We start from the raw sequence: 20,117 nt of genomic DNA, 5'->3' as shown, positions 1-20,117 counted from the left end.
ATAACACATCCCTAGCTATTTATATATCAGTTCTGTACTTTAAAACATGTCTATGTAGCCAGGTGTTCAAATACTTCATTCAAATCATCGCGCGTAATGCCAGTGTTAAGGAATGTATGTATGCGCACGTGCAGCCCACCCGTCCATATCTCAGTCACCGCCGTATCCCTACTTCACTCTGACTTTACCTCTCGACGGTAACACACGGAACCATCGAGAGCACGATCCAGTCACTCCTTAATCTGGATGTCCTGGTTTATTTGTCAACGACACTGAATAAATACATATTCTCATATAACTTGTACGGCGTTTGTAGTTGATATTGAGAACTTACGCTACAGTTGACCTCAACAAACGCCTCAAAATTTCGGAAGATAAGGCATTAGTTATTTACAGTAAAACATGGTTATAACAAATTCCTGTTGACAAATGACAATGATAAATGACAAATGCAATTTTTAACAAACTGTTTGGGACATAAGGTAATAGTAAAAAAAAAATGTTTATAACAATCTTAGGCGATCTTGAATTTAGTTCCTGGTCTCAAAAAGCCAGCCATTTCCTCCTTCATTTCTCTAATTATTCCGTTTTTATATATCCAAAGCAACTTATAAATTACAACTTTGATATGAAATAATAACAAATCAGTGAGTCATTTGTGCTGTTGTTTTTTAATGTTAACCGATACATACATTTCGCATGGAGAAGGAACAACAACGTGGTCTGATATGTATTTTCTTAAATTTACAGTCTTGTTGCAGTACTTATCTAGTACTCTTAAAAAATCTGACCCTCTAACCCCTTCTTCCCTCTCTCTCTCCTCCCCTCTCACCATCCCCCTATCTCTCTGTGTTCCTTTATCTACATATGCATGTTTATATTTTTGCGCATGTGTGTGGTTCGGTGCGTGAATGTGTGGGTGTATGTATGTCACTGATTAATTAATTTATAATTCATAGCTTATTTACGTAGTTCTGCCATCATGAAATTTTGTTAAAACAATTTTATTGTACAGGGAAAGGGCTTGATAAAAGTTGTAAAACTTGTGCCCAATTCCATTGCTATGTAAAAAAAAGCGGGGGGGGGGGGGGGGGGGGGAATATATTAGTGTAATGATGTTGTATAAGTGTATATATATAGATATAAGGTTGATATCTCGGCTATGAACCAATTACTCCTATAATGCCCCTTCATTCCGCCCTCGGGGCCCACATCTCCATTTTAATTAAAATTCCTTCATTTATATGGAAAGCGAAGGATGTTTAAAATGTTATCTCTACTTTACTGGGGCTCATCACCATGTCTTTCATACAATACTGGATCCCATTGGCCCAAAGATGCTCAGAATTAAATTTTGTAAAACAACTCCCTCTGTACAGAAGGAGAATAATTTTAAGAGATGTGTCTCCATTTTTTTAGAGATATACTTTTATTTCTGTCCATCTGCACCCCCTCTCCTCTCTCTCCCTCATATGGGCTGGGGGTGGGGACATCATCTGTTAAAAAAAAAGTCCCTCCTGAACAAAACAATGTAGTAGGCTGTGCCTGCATCTCTGCAATGAACAAGACAACAACACATGTTTTATTTGATTTTAATTTCATATAAAAATGTGTACCGTTTGTATAAAAGTTATATATAAAAGATGGTGACAATATTAAAAACATTTGTTTTTGTATAAAAAATGAAAGTCAATATTGGAATGCATTATCTTCACAGTATAATTACTATGTGGTTGGTGTACCGAGGACTTGGGACGTGGACCCAGCTTACCTTTAACCCTATTTTTATTAACAATTTACACAATATGCACATAATTAAATACAGAGTTACAGAGAACAACAAGGATTATCACACATGAACATTCTATAGTCAGTATAAGAATACCATTCTATACTTTACCATTAAAACAATATAAAACATTATAATAATAATCATGTTCCTTATATGTCAGTTTACTACAAAATCTCATCTCTTTACAACAGTTGTATGGAATATGCACTACTTTGTGTTTTATTTCACCACGTCTTCCACTAAGTTTTATATATATTGAACAGAGGCACTAATAATGAAATATATACTCTAATCTACTGTCAACTTTAAATGTTTTGTCTGCATTATTTTTAAGCACATTTTCCACAAAGCACTATAAACATACACTTTTACTGTCAACTTTAATTTTTTTTGTCTGCGCTTATGTTTTCACTACATTTTCCACAAAGCACTAGACATTAAATAGAGGCGTAAACACACAATATATATACTTAGTTTTCTGTCCTCCATGTTTTGTCCACATTGTCAGCACTGCTGTTTTTTAACAAAAGACAGGAACCCCGAGCAACACTCTATCTACTATCGTCCAAACACTATCTTTTCGGTGGAGGTACCTCCCAGCCTTCTTCAGTAGCTGTGATGTTGTTAGTTCCCCTTCCGAATATATTTTCCAACGTGCAAACACATTGCATTGAGCCTGGCGTCTCTTCTTGCGCTGGTAGCTCGACTACTTCCCTTCACTCACCAGCTTGAACTAAAGAGGGATTCAACAAGTACATTGGGACAGCTCCTCTGGTGTTAACTCTGCTGTTTAACCTGCTGTGCCAGCCCTCCACAGCATTGTTCGTTCTTATTGATCTCATGTAAACTGACCAAGTCCTAATGGGGGATGTCCTGGAAAACAAAGGAAATGATAAATGACATAGGTTATAAAAGCAACTCTCAAAACCTGTATTTTACCTTTTTTAATTGAGAATATGGAGTTTCAATGTTGTTTCATTATAGTTTCTAATCCTTACTTCTAAAAATGCTACTTACAATATACCTTAAGTTATTGTTTTGAAACATACCTGCTTCTGACCCAGGTCCGCCCAATATATTCTGTCGGCTGAACCAAGGATACCGTTACCGCGCGGTCTGCTTTACGATGAAAGGTATCGGTGATCTGCGCTTCTGGCAAGGAGGGTAATGAGAGAACCTGGCGTAGATATGCATACACATCCCCTCGCTCAATGTAGGCAGTCTTAAAGTTAATAAATCTATAGTTTGTATATTGTGTAGTTGAAAATTATATAAAGTCTACAATATTTTCACAATCTCGTGAAAACCTGTGTCCAGTGAAAACCACATCCCCTGTCATAGTGTCGGAATACCTCTGGCGGATGACTTGCCAAACACCAGCTTCCTTTACTAGCTGAAACTGTCTGGAAGCTGACGGTCGATGCTTCTAAGGACCTCACAATGTAAAAAAAATAGTGTCATTATTTAAGGATAACAATCCTGGAATTATAATCAATTAACCATTACAGAATACTTTCATGTATCGTCAATAAGATTCATTAGTTTGGAAATATATTATATCTACACCTTACCTGTAACCTATCTGATGCAGTGTGTATACGCTCCCAATCGATAGGCAAAACGTCCCGAGTCTAGTGAAACGAAAATTTTACAATTTCGCCACATCGTTGTACAGGTAAAAAAAAATACAAATCGCTCACTCAGTTATAACTTGACAAAGGAATCGTTTGTGTAGAAAGTAAACTTTATTGTTACTTTCATGTATTCCAAAAAAAAAATATGTGAATATGTGTTTGGTATTGCTATCTATCACTTACACACTTATCACTTGTATAGTTTACATACATGTAGTTGAATACTTATTTGTTATTACACTGAATCATTTTCTCTTTTTTTTTTCCAAACTGAATTGTCAGTTGATGGTAATAATAGGCATATGTCAGTGAAATCAGTAAATTTTAAGTAAACAATAATTTGAACTTGACGAGTCACCTCATAAACATCTGAATACGCTTTCCAGACATAAAACAGACTACAAAAGGTATCTGTTTCCTAAACGCACAAAACTATGGATTCTGAGTAAAAGGTTCATGTACAACACGGAAGGTGGCATCCATATAACAAGTCTTGGTCTTGGCGAGGAGGTCGAGTTGTCTGTCAGTTGCCAAGGTAAGATGGGGCTTACCGTCGACGGTGATGGCCCGCAGAAAGAATTTGGGTGCAGTGGATCAAGAAAGTCTCTGTCCATCTGTGTAAAAGGTCTTCATTAAAATAGGAGAACATAACTTTAACCAATTGACAAGTCAGCGAAAGTAACAACGCCAAACTGCAACAGATATATCCAAAACAAATTAAGAAGGGGTTAATGAACAGGGATGATTAAATTACAATACATTCGTCCAATATTACTGTAGGATACCTCAAAATCCAGATCTTGAGGGTCCTTGGGCCGCATGGTCTGGCATATCCTGTTGATGGATCTGACGATGTTCTGCGTCTTTGGTCCGTCGTGTTCGGGCTGTTGGATGTTGGCGTGCCCTTCAACTACCTCTGATGCAATTCTGCGGTTGGAGATGGAAAAGCGTCCTCTTTGGTTCGGAATAGGGCCTGAAATTTTAGATCATGAAGTAAACATAAATTAAATAGTATACATACATTTTAATCTTGCACTCAAACAAAATATAATCGGTTTCACTAGATATTGCTCTACTTAGGCCAGGCCCATATATCACCTTAAGTCTATCAGTAAATATTGTATAATATGGTAGGTGTCATAAACCATTATAGCTAAAGCACATATCCCTTAACTCTAACACAAATAGCATGTGTATAGTAAAATATAGTGAATATGCAATAAAGGGTGATAACTATAGCACAAATCACAAGTACGATGTGTAAGGTAGTATATAACTATAGCACAAATCACAAGTACGATACTAGTATATAGGTTATAAGGGTAGCAAATAACTTTATGACATGTCACATGCATAATGAGTAAAGTAGAATCTATCATGAAGGGAATCCAACGAAAATCACATTAATGACGGATACAAAATATACACTTAAAGAAATAAACCTCCTGCTCTGAACAGGGATTGGGTACTGTACTGTACATGGGTGGATTGGTCGAGTGGTTAACACTCCAGCTTTCCACGCAGGCGGCCGGGGTTCGATCCCCGAAGTCGCCGTACGCAAAGAATATTCAGAAAGTGTTTTTCTCCTGCCCAAACAACTCAAACAACCCAGGTGGAGTATAAAATGGTCTTGGGTGGATGTTGCCGTATCTGTGCTGTAGCATTCAAGAGAGGTAGCACTATAAATAATACCGTTGGAAGCACGGTCCCACTTCAATACAGAACACAATGCATCTCCAGCACACACGTAGGCATACACACATATGGAAATATTGGCCAGGTGGCATATGACTAGTAGTTAGCGCCTGATAAGGCAGCTCCTGCAAACACCCCTTGCAAAAGCTAAGCTAGACTAAGTAAGGCGTTGTTCAAATTGTTAAGGAAATCAATTTGATGAATATTCTTTGCACGTTTTTGTTTTAATATATCACAAAGATAACCAGGCAACGGTTAAATGACGGTGAAATGAATAGGGGCACGAATATATTAGTGTAATGATGTTGTATAAGTGTATATATAGATATAAGGTTGGTATCTCGGCTATGAACCAATTACTCCTATCATGCCCCTTCATCCCGCCCTCGGGGCCCACATCTCCATTTTAATTAAAATTCCTTCATTTATATGGAAAGCGAAGGATGTTTAAAATGTTATCTCTTCTTAACTGGGGCTCATCACCATGTCGTTCATACAATACTGGATCCCCTTGGCCCAAGGATGCTCAGAATTAAATTTTGTAAAACAACTCCCTCTGTACAGAAGGAGAATAATTTAAGAGATGTGTCTCCATTTTTTTCAGAGATATACTTTTATTTCTGTCCATCTGCACCCCCTCTCCTCTCTCTCCCTCATATGGGCTGGGGGTGGGGACATCATCTGTTAAAAAAAATTGAGTCCCTCCTGAACAAAACAATGAAGTAGACAGTGACTGCATCTCTGCAATGAACAAGACAACAACACATGTTTTATTTTATTTTAATTTCATATAAAAATGTGTACCGTTTGTATAAAAGTTATATATAAAAGATGGTGACAATATTAAAAACATTTGTTTTTGTATAAAAAATGAAAGTCAATATTGGAATGCATTATATACACAGTATAATTACTATGTGGTTGGTGTACAGAGGACTTGGGACGTGGACCCAGCTGACCTTTAACCCTATTTTTATTAACAATTTACATGGGAAAACAAATTTTATTACAGAGTTACAGAGAACAACAAGGTTATCACACATGAAAAATGTATAGTCAGTATAAGAATACCATTCTATACTTTACCGTTAAAACAGTACAAAACATTATAATAATAATCATCTAATGTTCCTTATATGTCAGTTTACTACAAAATCTCATCTCTTTACAACAGTTGTATGGAATATGCACTATTTTGTGTTTTATTTCACCACGTCTTCCACTAAGTATTATATACATTGAATAGAGGCACTAATAATGAAATATATGCTCTAATCTACAGTCAACTTTAAATGTTTTGTCTGCATTATTTTTAAGCACATTTTCCACAAAGCACTATAAACATTATACACTTTTACTGTCAACTTTAATTTTTTTGTCTGCACTTATGTTTTCACTACATTTTCCACAAAGCACTAGACATTAAATAGAGGCGTAAACACACAATATATATACTTATTTTACTGTCATCTATGTTTTGTCCACATTGTCAGCACTGCTGTTTTTTAACAAAAGACAGGAACCCCGAGCAACACTCTATCTACTATCGTCCAAACACTATCTTTTCGGTGGAGGTACCTCCCAGCCTTCTTCGGTAGCTGTGATGTTGTTAGTTCCCCTTCCGAATATATTTTCCAACGTGCAAACACATTGCATTGAGCCTGGCGTCTCTTCTTGCGCTGGTAGCTTGACTACTTCCCTTCACTCACCAGCTTGAACTAAAGAGGGATTCAACAAGTACATTGGGACAGCTACTCTGGTGTTAACTCTGCTGTTTAACCTGCTGTGCCAGCCCTCCACAGAATTGTTCGTTCTTATTGATCTCATGTAAACTGACCAAGTCCTGATGGGGGATGTCCTGGAAAACAAAGGAAATGATAAATGACATAGATTATATAAGCAACTCTCAAAAGTTGTATTTTACCTTTTTTAATTGAAATATGGAGTTTCAATGTTGTTTCATTATAGTTTCTAATCCTTACTTCTAAAAATGCTACTTACAATATACCTTAAGTTATTGTTTTGAAACATACCTGCTTCTGACCCAGGTCCGCCAAATATATTCTGTCAGCTGAACCAAGGATACCGGTACCGCACGGTCTGCTTTACGATGAAAGGTATCGGTGATCTGCGCTTCTGGCAAGGAGGGTAATGAGAGAACCTGGCGTAGATATGCATACCCATCCCCTCGCTCAATGTAGGCAGTCTTAAAGTTAATAAATCTATAGTTTGTATATTGTGTAATTGAAAATTATATAAAGTCTACAATATTTTCACAATCTCGTGAAAACCTGTGTCCAGTGAAAACCACATCCCCTGTCATAGAGTCGGGATACCTCTGGCGGATGACTTGCCAAACACCAGCTTCCTTTACTAGCTGAAACTGTCTGGAAGCTGACGGTCGATGCTTCTAAGGACCTCACAATGTAAAAAAAATAGTGTCATTATTTAAGGATAACAATCCTGGAATTATAATCAATTAACCATTACAGAATACTTTCATGTATCGTCAATAAGATTCATTAGTTTGGAAATATATTATATCTACACCTTACCTGTAACCTATCTGATGCAGTGTGTATACGCTCCCAATCGATAGGCAAAACGTCCCGAGTCTAGTGAAACGAAAATTTTACAATTTCGCCACATCGTTGTACAGGTAAAAAAAAATACAAATCGCTCACTCAGTTATAACTTGACAAAGGAATCGTTTGTGTAGAAAGTAAACTTTATTGTTACTTTCATGTATTCCAAAAAAAAAATATGTGAATATGTGTTTGGTATTGCTATCTATCACTTACACACTTATCACTTGTATAGTTTACATACATGTAGTTGAATACTTATTTGTTATTACACTGAATCATTTTCTCTTTTTTTTTTCCAAACTGAATTGTCAGTTGATGGTAATAATAGGCATATGTCAGTGAAATCAGTAAATTTTAAGTAAACAATAATTTGAACTTGACGAGTCACCTCATAAACATCTGAATACGCTTTCCAGACATAAAACAGACTACAAAAGGTATCTGTTTCCTAAACGCACAAAACTATGGATTCTGAGTAAAAGGTTCATGTACAACACGGAAGGTGGCATCCATATAACAAGTCTTGGTCTTGGCGAGGAGGTCGAGTTGTCTGTCAGTTGCCAAGGTAAGATGGGGCTTACCGTCGACGGTGATGGCCCGCAGAAAGAATTTGGGTGCAGTGGATCAAGAAAGTCTCTGTCCATCTGTGTAAAAGGTCTTCATTAAAATAGGAGAACATAACTTTAACCAATTGACAAGTCAGCGAAAGTAACAACGCCAAACTGCAACAGATATATCCAAAACAAATTAAGAAGGGGTTAATGAACAGGGATGATTAAATTACAATACATTCGTCCAATATTACTGTAGGATACCTCAAAATCCAGATCTTGAGGGTCCTTGGGCCGCATGGTCTGGCATATCCTGTTGATGGATCTGACGATGTTCTGCGTCTTTGGTCCGTCGTGTTCGGGCTGTTGGATGTTGGCGTGCCCTTCAACTACCTCTGATGCAATTCTGCGGTTGGAGATGGAAAAGCGTCCTCTTTGGTTCGGAATAGGGCCTGAAATTTTAGATCATGAAGTAAACATAAATTAAATAGTATACATACATTTTAATCTTGCACTCAAACAAAATATAATCGGTTTCACTAGATATTGCTCTACTTAGGCCAGGCCCATATATCACCTTAAGTCTATCAGTAAATATTGTATAATATGGTAGGTGTCATAAACCATTATAGCTAAAGCACATATCCCTTAACTCTAACACAAATAGCATGTGTATAGTAAAATATAGTGAATATGCAATAAAGGGTGATAACTATAGCACAAATCACAAGTACGATGTGTAAGGTAGTATATAACTATAGCACAAATCACAAGTACGATACTAGTATATAGGTTATAAGGGTAGCAAATAACTTTATGACATGTCACATGCATAATGAGTAAAGTAGAATCTATCATGAAGGGAATCCAACGAAAATCACATTAATGACGGATACAAAATATACACTTAAAGAAATAAACCTCCTGCTCTGAACAGGGATTGGGTACTGTACTGTACATGGGTGGATTGGTCGAGTGGTTAACACTCCAGCTTTCCACGCAGGCGGCCGGGGTTCGATCCCCGAAGTCGCCGTGCGCAAAGAATATTCAGAAAGTGTTTTTCTCCTGCCCAAACAACTCAAACAACCCAGGTGGAGTATAAAATGGTCTTGGGTGGATGTTGCCGTATCTGTGCTGTAGCATTCAAGAGAGGTAGCACTATAAATAATACCGTTGGAAGCACGGTCCCACTTCAATACAGAACACAATGCATCTCCAGCACACACGTAGGCATACACACATATGGAGATATTGGCCAGGTGGCATATGACTAGTAGTTAGCGCCTGATAAGGCAGCTCCTGCAAAATCCTTAAAACTGTATTGATTAATCTATAAGTAAATTGTATTTATTGTATAAATTGTATTGTTATGTACTGTAAAGCGATTTAGAGTGGCTTATTATAGCTACATAGGGCGCTATATCAAATGTTGTATATTATTATTATTATAACTGTTAAGTTGAAGGCATCACACCACAATGGCTCACAGGCGTTGATATCCAATGGACCCATCAGCTCTTCACTTATTGGAGGTTAAGTGCTGGTATATATGGTGGCTTATATATGACATTTCGTCATTTAGCTTTGTAGCCCCCGAAAAGACGACAAACGACAAAACGAAATAATGAAAAGACGAAAACCAGCCAAAGCGAAATAACGCTCAAGTGTGAAAGCTAAATAAGGAAAAGACTGAAACCGCCAAAGTGAAAAAGCAAAAAATAAAATAAAATGCCAAACCGAAGTCAAACATAATGTTAAAGAGTAGAATTAAAATGGAGTCAGTTCTCCCTCCTTTTGGCGTTATTTTGTTGTTAAGCTTTGGCGCTTTTTTGTCTTTTGTCTTTGGCGGGTTTTTGTCTTTCGTTTTGTCACTTTGTTGCCTTCAGGTTCTGGAAATGGAAGGGACACAACCCTTCTGCTTACAATTCCCAAATGGCTTAAGTGGTGAAATGGAACTTGAACTGCACAAATGTGTTCAAGCATTTTAGGGAACATTTATACGAAATGTCATATACTTCCTAGGTATCGCAGAATCGGGGACGGTTTCTTCCTTGTCTTCTTTTTGGGAGATATTGAAGGAACCAAGAATAGACCTGCGGTACTGCACTATTCCACTGTATTGGTATCGTAAAAGGCGAATATTGCGGGACCCCACCATACTCTGGGGGTTCCTTCAGTATCTTCTACTAAGAGTAAGAGGACATGGAAGACACCAACATTGACTTGCCATCCCCCACCCCCTGCCCCATTTAACACTTGGGATCTATCGTTCCTGTCTACTTTCATTCTATCCTATCAACATTTCTCTTTCCGGTGACGCACACATAACGCCCTAGCGTTAACACACAGTGACAATCTCGGAACCAAAATAAGCTGCTAAATAAAAAGAATTTATTTACAATTCTATGGCACTCATGTCACTAACCCTTCCTAGTTCAGATGGCATTTATGAAGCCCGTAAATTGCATGGCCCACGTTTTGACGTAATCATAATTGTAAGTTTAGATACCATTAACTCTTCATGGACGATGTTTGTTTTATTCATTGCACAAGCACTCACGATACATTTTTAAGCTGTTGAATTTTCCTGAGCAGATTATTATTTTTATGATATTGAAATACTCCAAAAAACAGTGAATTTAAGCATTGGCCCGTGTTGATATGGCAACGGTATAGCTTTGCAGACAAACAAAACATAATGCGCTTGCGCAAGAAAACACCCGAAGGCGGATCCTGCATCTCCGGAAGGGTAGGCTGTTACTGCACAGCATGTGGTACCCTACATGATTTTTGTCGCTCCTTCAATCAAAAGGACTGTGGAACGAGACAAATGGTTTATACAAAATGATACTTAGAACTTTCTCTATAGCAGCGAATTCACTATAACAAGTTAACTTTTTAAGCAATGCATACCGGTATCTTACTAACAGCACTGCTTCCTTTGATTACCTCAAATCATTGGCCGAGGCAAAGGTTCCATTTTGTTTCAAGAAGGTACATGTTAGACCATTGTTGAAGAAGCCTGGAATGGACAAGGAGGAGTTGAAGAACTACCGCCCAATATCAAAACGGCCCTTTCTGTCTAAGATCTTGGAGAAGGTTGTTTCCCGGCGTTTAGAGGTTCACCCCAAGCAAACAGTCTCCATGACAACATGCAATCGGCCTACCGCATGGGACACTCTACTGGGGGCCCTCCTACGTGTACATAATGGCATAGCTTCTGCTTGGATAACAAGTGCACAGCGGTGCTTGTCGTGCTGGACTTGTCAGCTGCATTTGACGTCATCGTCAATGGCATACTTTATAAACGTCCGGAGTACTCTTAAGGAGTGACTGATACCACACTATGCTGGCTACAGTCTTATCTGAGTGAACGACGATAGTGTGTTTTCATTGGATCTACCACCTGACATGACAAAGAACTAGATTTAGGGGTTCCTCAAGGGTAGGTGCGAGGACCACGAAAATATTGTCTGCACTCCAAACCGATTTGAGAGATTTGTCGCCGCCATAGCCTTCGCTATCATTACTTTGCTAATGACACACAAATGTACATGGTCACAGGACAGTTGGGATACAATTTCAGAAAATCTGGAAGCTTGTCTGACAGATATCAGTACCTGGATGAACACCAACATGCTAAAGCTTAATCAGGAAAAGACGAAACTAATAATCTTTTCCCCAAAGTGTCAGCAAACAATGGCTCCCAACTCAAGGTCGGTGCCAGAACTATTGAGACTATCCCAGCTGTTAAAAACCTAGGTGTATACTTTAATAGTTCACTGTACAAGGAGAAACAAGTGAACGCTATTGTCAAATCCTGTTACTACCAGATCAGGAACATCGGCTGTATTCGGCAGTTTATAACTGCTGATTCATGCAAGATTTTGGTGCAATCTGACAAACTAACTAGTCGTCTGCAGAGGGTCCCGAACACTGCATCACAACTGGTTACTCGTACTCGAAATAGAGAGCACATCACACCTGTGCTATATTAATTGCACTGGTTACTTGTACGTTACAGGTCGGAGTACAAAATATTGGTATACACGTACAAGGCACTGAATGGAACAACTCCCCAGTACCTACAGGAGCTTGTTACCCTGTATCAGCCGTCGCGATCACTGCGGTCGGAGTCAGAATCATTGTTGTATGTCCCAAAATGTCGTTCTGTCACCTATGGAAACCGGTGCTTGGGGAGGGTTTCGGCCACGTTGTGAAAGAGCTTACCATCTGATATAAGAAAGTCAAATACTCTGGCCAAATTCAAGAAGGACATCAAAACTCACCACTTCACGTCTGCATTTTAGGCTCTTTGCAAAGACGTCATGTAAATACCACCCTTTATTTGTTCATTTATGTGCACATTGCGATGATTGTCTGCTTGCTTAAATGTATAAAAGTGATTGGAAGCCTTTGTTTTTGTTTCACAATTATAACTAATACTAGTATCCATATGTTGTAAAGCGCTTCAGAGTAATTTTACAAATTTAATAGGGCGCTATATAAATGTTGTTTATTATTATTATAGCATAAGGACACTTTAACAGTTATCGTGTGACGTCATAAGCAATATTGCGGATTGGCTGTTACGGAAGAACTCTTAATTTTTAAAATGATGACTATTGAGATCATGTGAGGACAAAGGTAACAGTAATGAGTCTACTCAAGATCCACTTAAAAGTACTCATCTCACTGAAATCTCCATGACCTCTCATCGTTCGTATAATCAAGGGTCGAGCAGGACGTCGAATCAAGTGGGTGGTGTCATACTGTTGGACTTGAGTCAGGGCCCGTTCGTTCAAAGGCTAATTGGCTTTACGAGTCGTTTTAACGCAATCTTTCATAACTTCGAGAAATATGTTAAACTTATGTTAAAAAGAAATATATTTTTGTGATTGGTGTCATAAGATTATTTGAATCATATGATAAGACTTTACTTTTGAATTTCAACCCTTTTGAAAATATGTTTTTAAAGTTTGCTTCAAACTGTCGGTAAGCTGTTGAGGCTATATTTCACATTGCAAGTTCCTGAAACCAGTATTGTCTGCCTTTGACGCACGATCGCAAACTCTGCCAAATTATTACTTACTTGACTCGGCTATTCCGTGGCAAGCTTACGAAACTGTTGAGGGAGTTATTCTTCAATTGTGTGTAAGTCTTCGGACTAACATACGTCTGATAGAGAAATAACTTCCTGATCAGCGAAGACCGGTGAAATATAGTTTTGATTGAACGAATTACGTTGATAGTATGAATGAAAAAGAGGCATGCAAAAGTATGTATCTGTATCAACACCCTGTACAATTTGAAGATAGAGACATACCTCCAATTTTAAAGTTTATCTTCAGCATGCAGTTGTTGTACTGTGTTTGCATTTAATTCTGATATTACATACTATTCATAACCATAAAACAGCCTGGATGGTAAAACCAGCCAAAGAGCACGAGATAATTTTAATGGGTTTCGTTAGCATAGTGGTTTCAACGGAGACGAAATATTCAAATCTTAAAACAACTGAAAACAAAAAGTCTCTGATTGTAAAAAAAAAGTCATCCATTATTTATTAAGTGCACCATCAGCCATTCTTGACAATGCAAAGCTTGGCATTTAATTGACATAAATAATGCTTTAAATCAATCGTCCAAACGACCTGACCACGAATGCTGTAACACAAACTAAATACAGTATTAATCAACGAAAGAATCGGTTGTAATTCTACAGTTGACAGTTTCGATATTATTATAGAACATACGTTTTAACGTGACTCATTAAATATTACATAAGTCAAGATAGTTTTTACCTGTTAACTGTAAACTATGCATCTGATTACTATATTCCAGCAGCCGGCAGCCTGACTTTTCCATCAATGTAAGCATCTGGAACCTCTTTACCTACAGGGTATAGCTGCTCTTTAACAAAAGCCATTGTAGTCTGTCTTCTTCGAAAGCTAGGAGCGCAATAAGGTGGCGGCTAAATTAATACATCTGTCAAGCGTTTGGCCATATGTGCCATGTTGTTGTTGATTTTCTGTCTCTTAAGGACAATCGTAATTATTCAAGTCAGGCCCGAACTCATATCCGTAGGCTATTTGACAGAAACATTTAAAAGATTAATTTGGCACGATGAATAATAAAAACCAATATCTGGTAACCGTTCTAATGTAGAAGAACAATTTTCAATAAAACGATGATAAGTTATTCAGCGTAGCACTATTTTGATGGCATTTTTGCAACTCTGTCTAAACTTCGGATCCAAAAAGCCGTAGATAAGGGGGTTAGCCACATTGTTGATGAAGATTGAGCGAGTGACAATCGGCAGTAACGCTGATACGATCGGCCCTGGTTTTGCGACGAATCCTCCCTTCACTGCCGTCATCAAGGAGAGTACCAAGTGGGGAAGATAACTCAGAATGAATACTAAACTGATCGTAAACGTAATTCTTGTTATCTTAGCCGTTCGTTTTCTACTAGCATTTGGCAGCGTGGTATTTGCCTTTGTTGATCTATTTGCAGTTCTTTGCGAAGTCCCTGTTGAAGAAATATTCTTCGTTGTAGATTTTGCAACCGGTTCTGTAGCCTCGCTTGAAGAGAAATTCACTTTTGCTGAAGGTTTTATATCTTCCTGTTTTACTGTTGGTGACGTCATGTCAAGTTCAACTTGTTCCAGTCCCGCTTCTTTGCTACTCTTGTTCTTCTCGTTACTCTCGTTGCTATTGGGATTTGAAATGGCTGATACTTGCGTCGGCGTACTACTGCAAGAAGAGGTTGATTGGAAATTGTCGCGAAACTTGCTGTGTTTGTGAATCTTTCTCGCAATGAGTGAGTAAACGACGATAAGGAAGACGATGACGATGAGGAATATGATGAACAACACACCTCCGTAAACAATAGGGTAGATTGTCTTAGCAAATTGATCTGAGAGGGAACAATCTGAACCAGTGACATTATGCTTGAATGAAACATTTCTGATTCCACTAATGACGAAGTTTGGCCACGCAAATATCAGGGATACGACCAAAGCCCCAAAACAGTAGAGCAGACTCACGCTCGGAGTCATCTGTATGCGTAACGGTCGACACACTCGTCTGTATCTATCAATTGACATACAAAATATTGTAAAAATCGAGCCAAGAGACAGAAAGTTGTTGTTAGCTCTAAACAATTTACATGCAATCACATTGTAAAAAGTGTATTGGAATCTCATTTCAAAAATCTCAAACGGCAGAGACACCAGACAGACACTCAGGTCCAACGCGGCCAAACTAAGGATGAATGTTCTGTGGGTAGACCGCGTGAAGTCCCGGAAGTACACAACGAGAACGAGAAGGTTGCCAGGGATACCGACTACCATAAGAACTGCGAGGTATATGACTGGTGCCAGTCGGCGGTAAAACTCCTCGTCATTCTGTTGTTGAAGTGTCAATCCTGGCGTGAATGTTACATTGTTCATAATGTGTGTCGTTACATATGCCACTATTTCTGTGGTAACATCCGGTACCATTCCTGTGGTAACATCCGGTAACATGCCATCCGTAACGTCCGTTTCCATTTCACCAGTAACGTCCGCTAGCATGCTGTATGCCTCTGTTATGAAACCAGTCCTTTATACCACTTTCAACGTTCATTCACGGACTAAAAGGTACTAACTCTAATTGAGCAATCCGGATTATGGAAGCTTGCTAGATTTCCTAGTGAACCCAGAAGTTCTCCAGTCGATTTGTAATAAAAGAGTCCAAACCTGAAAGCTACAATTTTAAATGCATCCGTTTCAGAGAAAAATAATCTGTAAACAATAAACACTTTCACTCGGATAATATAAAAGTGTATCTGAATCGTTCTGTATCCTAATTTACATACCATTGGTCAATACGTAAGTGTCGCTGGCTGTCCATTGGTCTTTGTAATTTGATGTATTAAATTTATTCCGCAGCACATTTCATCGTATCCGGCATGTCACAACAGGGGTTAGGCTACGTCGTAAACATTTGGGTTTAGAAGAGTGAAATACACATTATGATATACTACGGAAGCCAGTTAGTGACTACTGACACATATTATAGTTTCGGTGTTTACAAAAGTCGGTTAGTGCTATATTTGAAATAATGATATAAACTCGTAACGGCGAGTAAACTTAGCCGTTAAGTCATAGCCGCTCATAGCTACATGTACATGTATGAACAGGGGCATGTTGCTATATCTTTTCCTGTACATTATTATAAATAGCTTCAAACGTAAAATTTAACAACTTTTTAAGCATTGGTGACGCGCTGTATGTTGAAATTGCCTTTGTTCATTTGGCATTCATATTGCCTATAAATGACAACTGAAAGCAGTTCAGTAATTATATATATCTACCATTTCTGGAATGTGTTTTTATTGTATTTAAGGTCGTTCAATGATTGGATCAGCCATCTGTCCAGGATGGGTCAGTGGTATCCAATGTAACAAGTATGACTTCATAATAATGACAGAAACAGTAAGGTAATGGCGTATGATTGGGCTGTAAAGATCAGTACGTAAATATATGTACATGTTGTAGACTAAGCAATTTATTAATGACGCCGCAGCTAGCACGATATTTTGTGCGCACGAATACATCAACGAGTGAGACCGGTGCACGATTTGTACGTCCGCACAATAAACAAGTGTATTTGCGAAGTCACTCAGGATTATCGCCTGGAATCGAGTTGTATCGCTATAATAATAATGACCGGATATATTTATGGTAATCTCGAGGGGTTTGCGTTATTTTTTGAAAATCAATTTAAAATGAACTTTCAATGATCTACGTAAAACTGTAGAAAAACGCATAAACACAAAAATACACTGTGCTTCATCTGCACTCTGTAGCTTAGATTTTAAGATCTTATCAATTGTGAGACCATGCAGGCGATTTCGAAGTTATATTGTATCTCTATCTAAACAGCAATCTGTAAATGTTGCATGCAATACGTGTGTTGCTTATTATTACCGCACACGGCTGCTTGAATTAGCCCCTCGCCCATCCTCGATATCCAGGTGTTACGCTCACTTTCGCTATCTGCACCCCTGGAATATTTCATAGCAAAATTGAAGGATCGGTGTGAGCCGCCTTGTTGATGAGACAAGAAGACTAGTCCGATCCTTTGATGTACATCAAAAGAATCTCGCGGTCACGTAACGGTAACAATTGACAGGCTTTGAAGTCGGGCGTCTCTCGTTTGTAATCTTCAAAGGACAAGTATCAGCCTAGCGATTAGTCATATTTTTTTTTTACCTGAGACCAATCAAACAGCTATCTTCGTGCCATCAATTTTGGTATGACATAAAAATGTATTCCAGGGGTGCAGAGAGCGAAAGTGAGCGTAACCCCTGGATATCGAGGATGCCCCTCGCCATCATCGACCCCAATCCAATCTACTGTATTACTATAGCGGTAGCCTTGCTCATGTCAGAACTATTTTAGGTCGTTATTACGTTTTAGCTATAGAAACAGTCTATTCAGTGAAATGTCAAACCCGGGATACGGTCGGTAGCTCTAGAACACAGGATCTCCGAAGCGTTGATTTTTTTTGTGCTTCCTATTTAAAAAAAACTAGTATGTCTCAAAAGATACACGTTACTTACTGTGACATACGTTCCATTCCAAAACATTCAAGTTCGAAGAGTGTAACACAAATCATTTGGGCATTTTAAAGTAGCGAAGTCTTCATTCCTCGATTCTCTAGGGAGTCCCACATTAGTCGCCTCTTATGTACGTGCAGGATAATCCAGTGTAGTTACATGTGTATGCACATAAAATCTTAACGAAGATTAAACTACATGTAGAATGTGAAAGGCACATGAAGTTTATATCCGAAATTATGTCCGCACCTGGTAGTCTAGCTCTTTACGTGAGAAAAATACATTGTGTGAAATGTACCTGTATGTGGTGGAGGCAGTAGGAGGGAGGTTCGGAAATGTCAAGAGGAATATTAAATATTAAACAACTTGTAATCAAGTATGCAAACAAACTAAATATCAAATCAACCACAAGCAAACAGATTAATTGGATGGAAGTTGATCCATTGCCTTATGTCCTGGCCTGTCTTGTGATCTCTGTGGGAAAGATTAAGTATGACACGCTCTCTGTCTCATTACGTAATAACTAGATCGATTATTCTTTACATGTGTGTAATTGCATTGTTTTAAATCAGTCAGTCAGTGCCAATTACTCCTGTTTTTAATAGCCTCTAACCATTATATATATATGTCCATTTTTGCTATGCCATCTACCGTCATTTTTTCAGGGGTATCACGAGGTATTTATAATAGTTATCTAGTAATTTTAACTCTCTGTGAATTGGTCAACAACAAGTCATCTGGCTATAAATGATTTTGTCATCCTGTTGCTGTATTTTAAAAGCTGTAAAATATAGCTAAATCAAATGAATTTCTAAACACGCGAGATTTAAACCCGCACCTATCAATACACCGATTTTAAAATGTTGTCAAAATTTCTAAAAAGAACCGCCGGTCTGGGTTACGCCCCCCCCCCCCCCCCCCCCCTCGCACACACTAGCAACGATTACCCATATCTTTGCCAAAAGAGTTCCACTTATTTGGTGGTTTTTTTTGACAAATACATAATTAATCACAGATTCGAGGAGTACACAAAAATACATATATTGACAAACCCAATCAATCTGAAATGTAATATACATTGAAATAAAAAAAAAATATATCTAACTCTAACGCAAATAAAAGATACCATGTTCAAGGTAGCATGCATCCTTAAAGGAAGAAATTCTAACACAAATTACGGGAATAATGTATACGTTAACACGCGCCTTGAACTCTAACACAAATAACATTATTACATATTCCTGTTACCTATTCTTCGGCCTTAATCAGTATTGCTCAGGATAGGTTCATAAACCATGGATAGACCTCATGACATTTAGTCTCTAATTGTTTATTTTATATTGTGTAAGTAGCATAAATCGTTCGCTGAAGCAATTATTCTTGACTCTAACACAAATCGTATATGTCATGCAGATTATGTCAAAAAGGGCGACAACTCATACACAAATGACCGGTGCGATGAGTAAGTTAGCATATATCCTTTATTCTAACACAACGGTTAGATAGAATAGGTGAGGTAGCATACAATTTGTATCCCTAACTCTACCACAAATGACAGGTATAATGTGTAATAGTAGCATATATATACAATTCTTAAACATATACTGTAACATGCATAATGTGTAAAATTGAATATTTTCTAAAGGGAGATCACTGTAGCACAAATATGATAAGTGTATAATGAACCCTTAAGATAAATACACGAAGCCCTTGCTGTGAACAGGGATGGGTATACAATTGTTACCTCATCAACACCACGACTCGGTGATTCATAAGTGTTAATATCCGAAGGTCCCATCGGCTCCTCACGTAATGGAGGTTTTAAGTGGTAGCATACGTACTTCCTAGTTGTCTTATGACCTTCGTACAAACCTATCCTTATATACCTTTATATGAAGATTTGTTACGCTAAAATTACACACTGGTCGCTATCCCGATTTGTTTTTATTCGAAAACACTTTTTGTTTTACAAATTGACAGCGATAATCTTCCAATCTTGAATGTAGATTGATGTACAGCAAAGATCAGTAGAGCAATACAGTTACCAATGTTTGTTTGGTCACAGTGACACTGAATGAAAGAGACAGCAAACTGAAATGAATACTACACAAGATGTTGATAGATATTTACAACTAGGCATACAACAGGGTACAAGTAAATGCCATTACAACTAACACCGTTTGGTTGAGGGTACGAATCCCAGTGGCGGATCCAGAGACCTATCTGGGGGGGGTTTCCAAATTTCCTGGGGA

The 20,117-nt window shown here is 38.1% G+C and overlaps 2 protein-coding genes across 12 annotated transcripts; both read right to left on the bottom strand.

Annotated features, from left to right (window-relative positions):
- Nucleotides 1–2,960: 2,960 nt before the first annotated feature.
- LOC110450228 lies at nucleotides 2,961–4,951 on the bottom strand. 6 transcript variants are annotated; one of them, XM_021497598.1, is made up of 5 exons: nucleotides 4,212–4,951; nucleotides 4,107–4,118; nucleotides 3,978–4,031; nucleotides 3,364–3,423; nucleotides 2,961–3,218 (listed from the first exon to the last, which is right to left on the bottom strand). In XM_021497598.1, the coding sequence occupies exons 1-5, from the start codon at nucleotides 4,245–4,247 to the stop codon at nucleotides 3,060–3,062; spliced, it is 321 nt and encodes a 106-aa protein (XP_021353273.1). In that variant the 5' UTR covers nucleotides 4,248–4,951; the 3' UTR covers nucleotides 2,961–3,059. The 6 variants fall into 6 exon arrangements, 2 of the variants coding, with proteins under 2 accessions (XP_021353273.1, XP_021353274.1); XM_021497599.1 differs by lacking the exon at nucleotides 4,107–4,118 and having other exon boundaries at nucleotides 3,978–4,040; XR_002462953.1 differs by having other exon boundaries at nucleotides 2,961–3,226; nucleotides 3,978–4,951.
- Nucleotides 4,952–6,872: 1,921 nt separating this feature from the next.
- On the bottom strand, nucleotides 6,873–16,088 carry LOC110450226 (putative tyramine receptor 2). Of its 6 annotated transcripts, none has more exons than XM_021497596.1 (7): nucleotides 14,064–14,381; nucleotides 8,525–8,712; nucleotides 8,420–8,431; nucleotides 8,291–8,344; nucleotides 7,677–7,736; nucleotides 7,155–7,539; nucleotides 6,873–6,979 (listed from the first exon to the last, which is right to left on the bottom strand). In XM_021497596.1, the coding sequence occupies exons 1-6, from the start codon at nucleotides 14,137–14,139 to the stop codon at nucleotides 7,495–7,497; spliced, it is 435 nt and encodes a 144-aa protein (XP_021353271.1). In that variant the 5' UTR covers nucleotides 14,140–14,381; the 3' UTR covers nucleotides 6,873–6,979; nucleotides 7,155–7,494. The 6 variants fall into 6 exon arrangements, with proteins under 6 accessions (XP_021353271.1, XP_021353269.1, XP_021353270.1 ...); XM_021497594.1 differs by having other exon boundaries at nucleotides 7,155–7,531; XM_021497595.1 differs by lacking the exon at nucleotides 8,420–8,431 and having other exon boundaries at nucleotides 7,155–7,531; nucleotides 8,291–8,353.
- Nucleotides 16,089–20,117: the final 4,029 nt, after the last annotated feature.

Source organism: Mizuhopecten yessoensis, unplaced genomic scaffold (assembly GCF_002113885.1).
Source record: "Mizuhopecten yessoensis strain PY_sf001 unplaced genomic scaffold, ASM211388v2 scaffold5141, whole genome shotgun sequence".
In the NCBI taxonomy this organism is placed as follows: domain Eukaryota; kingdom Metazoa; phylum Mollusca; class Bivalvia; order Pectinida; family Pectinidae; genus Mizuhopecten; species Mizuhopecten yessoensis.
Note: the sequence above shows the minus strand (reverse complement) of the source record. Positions and strands in the feature narration are given on the sequence as shown.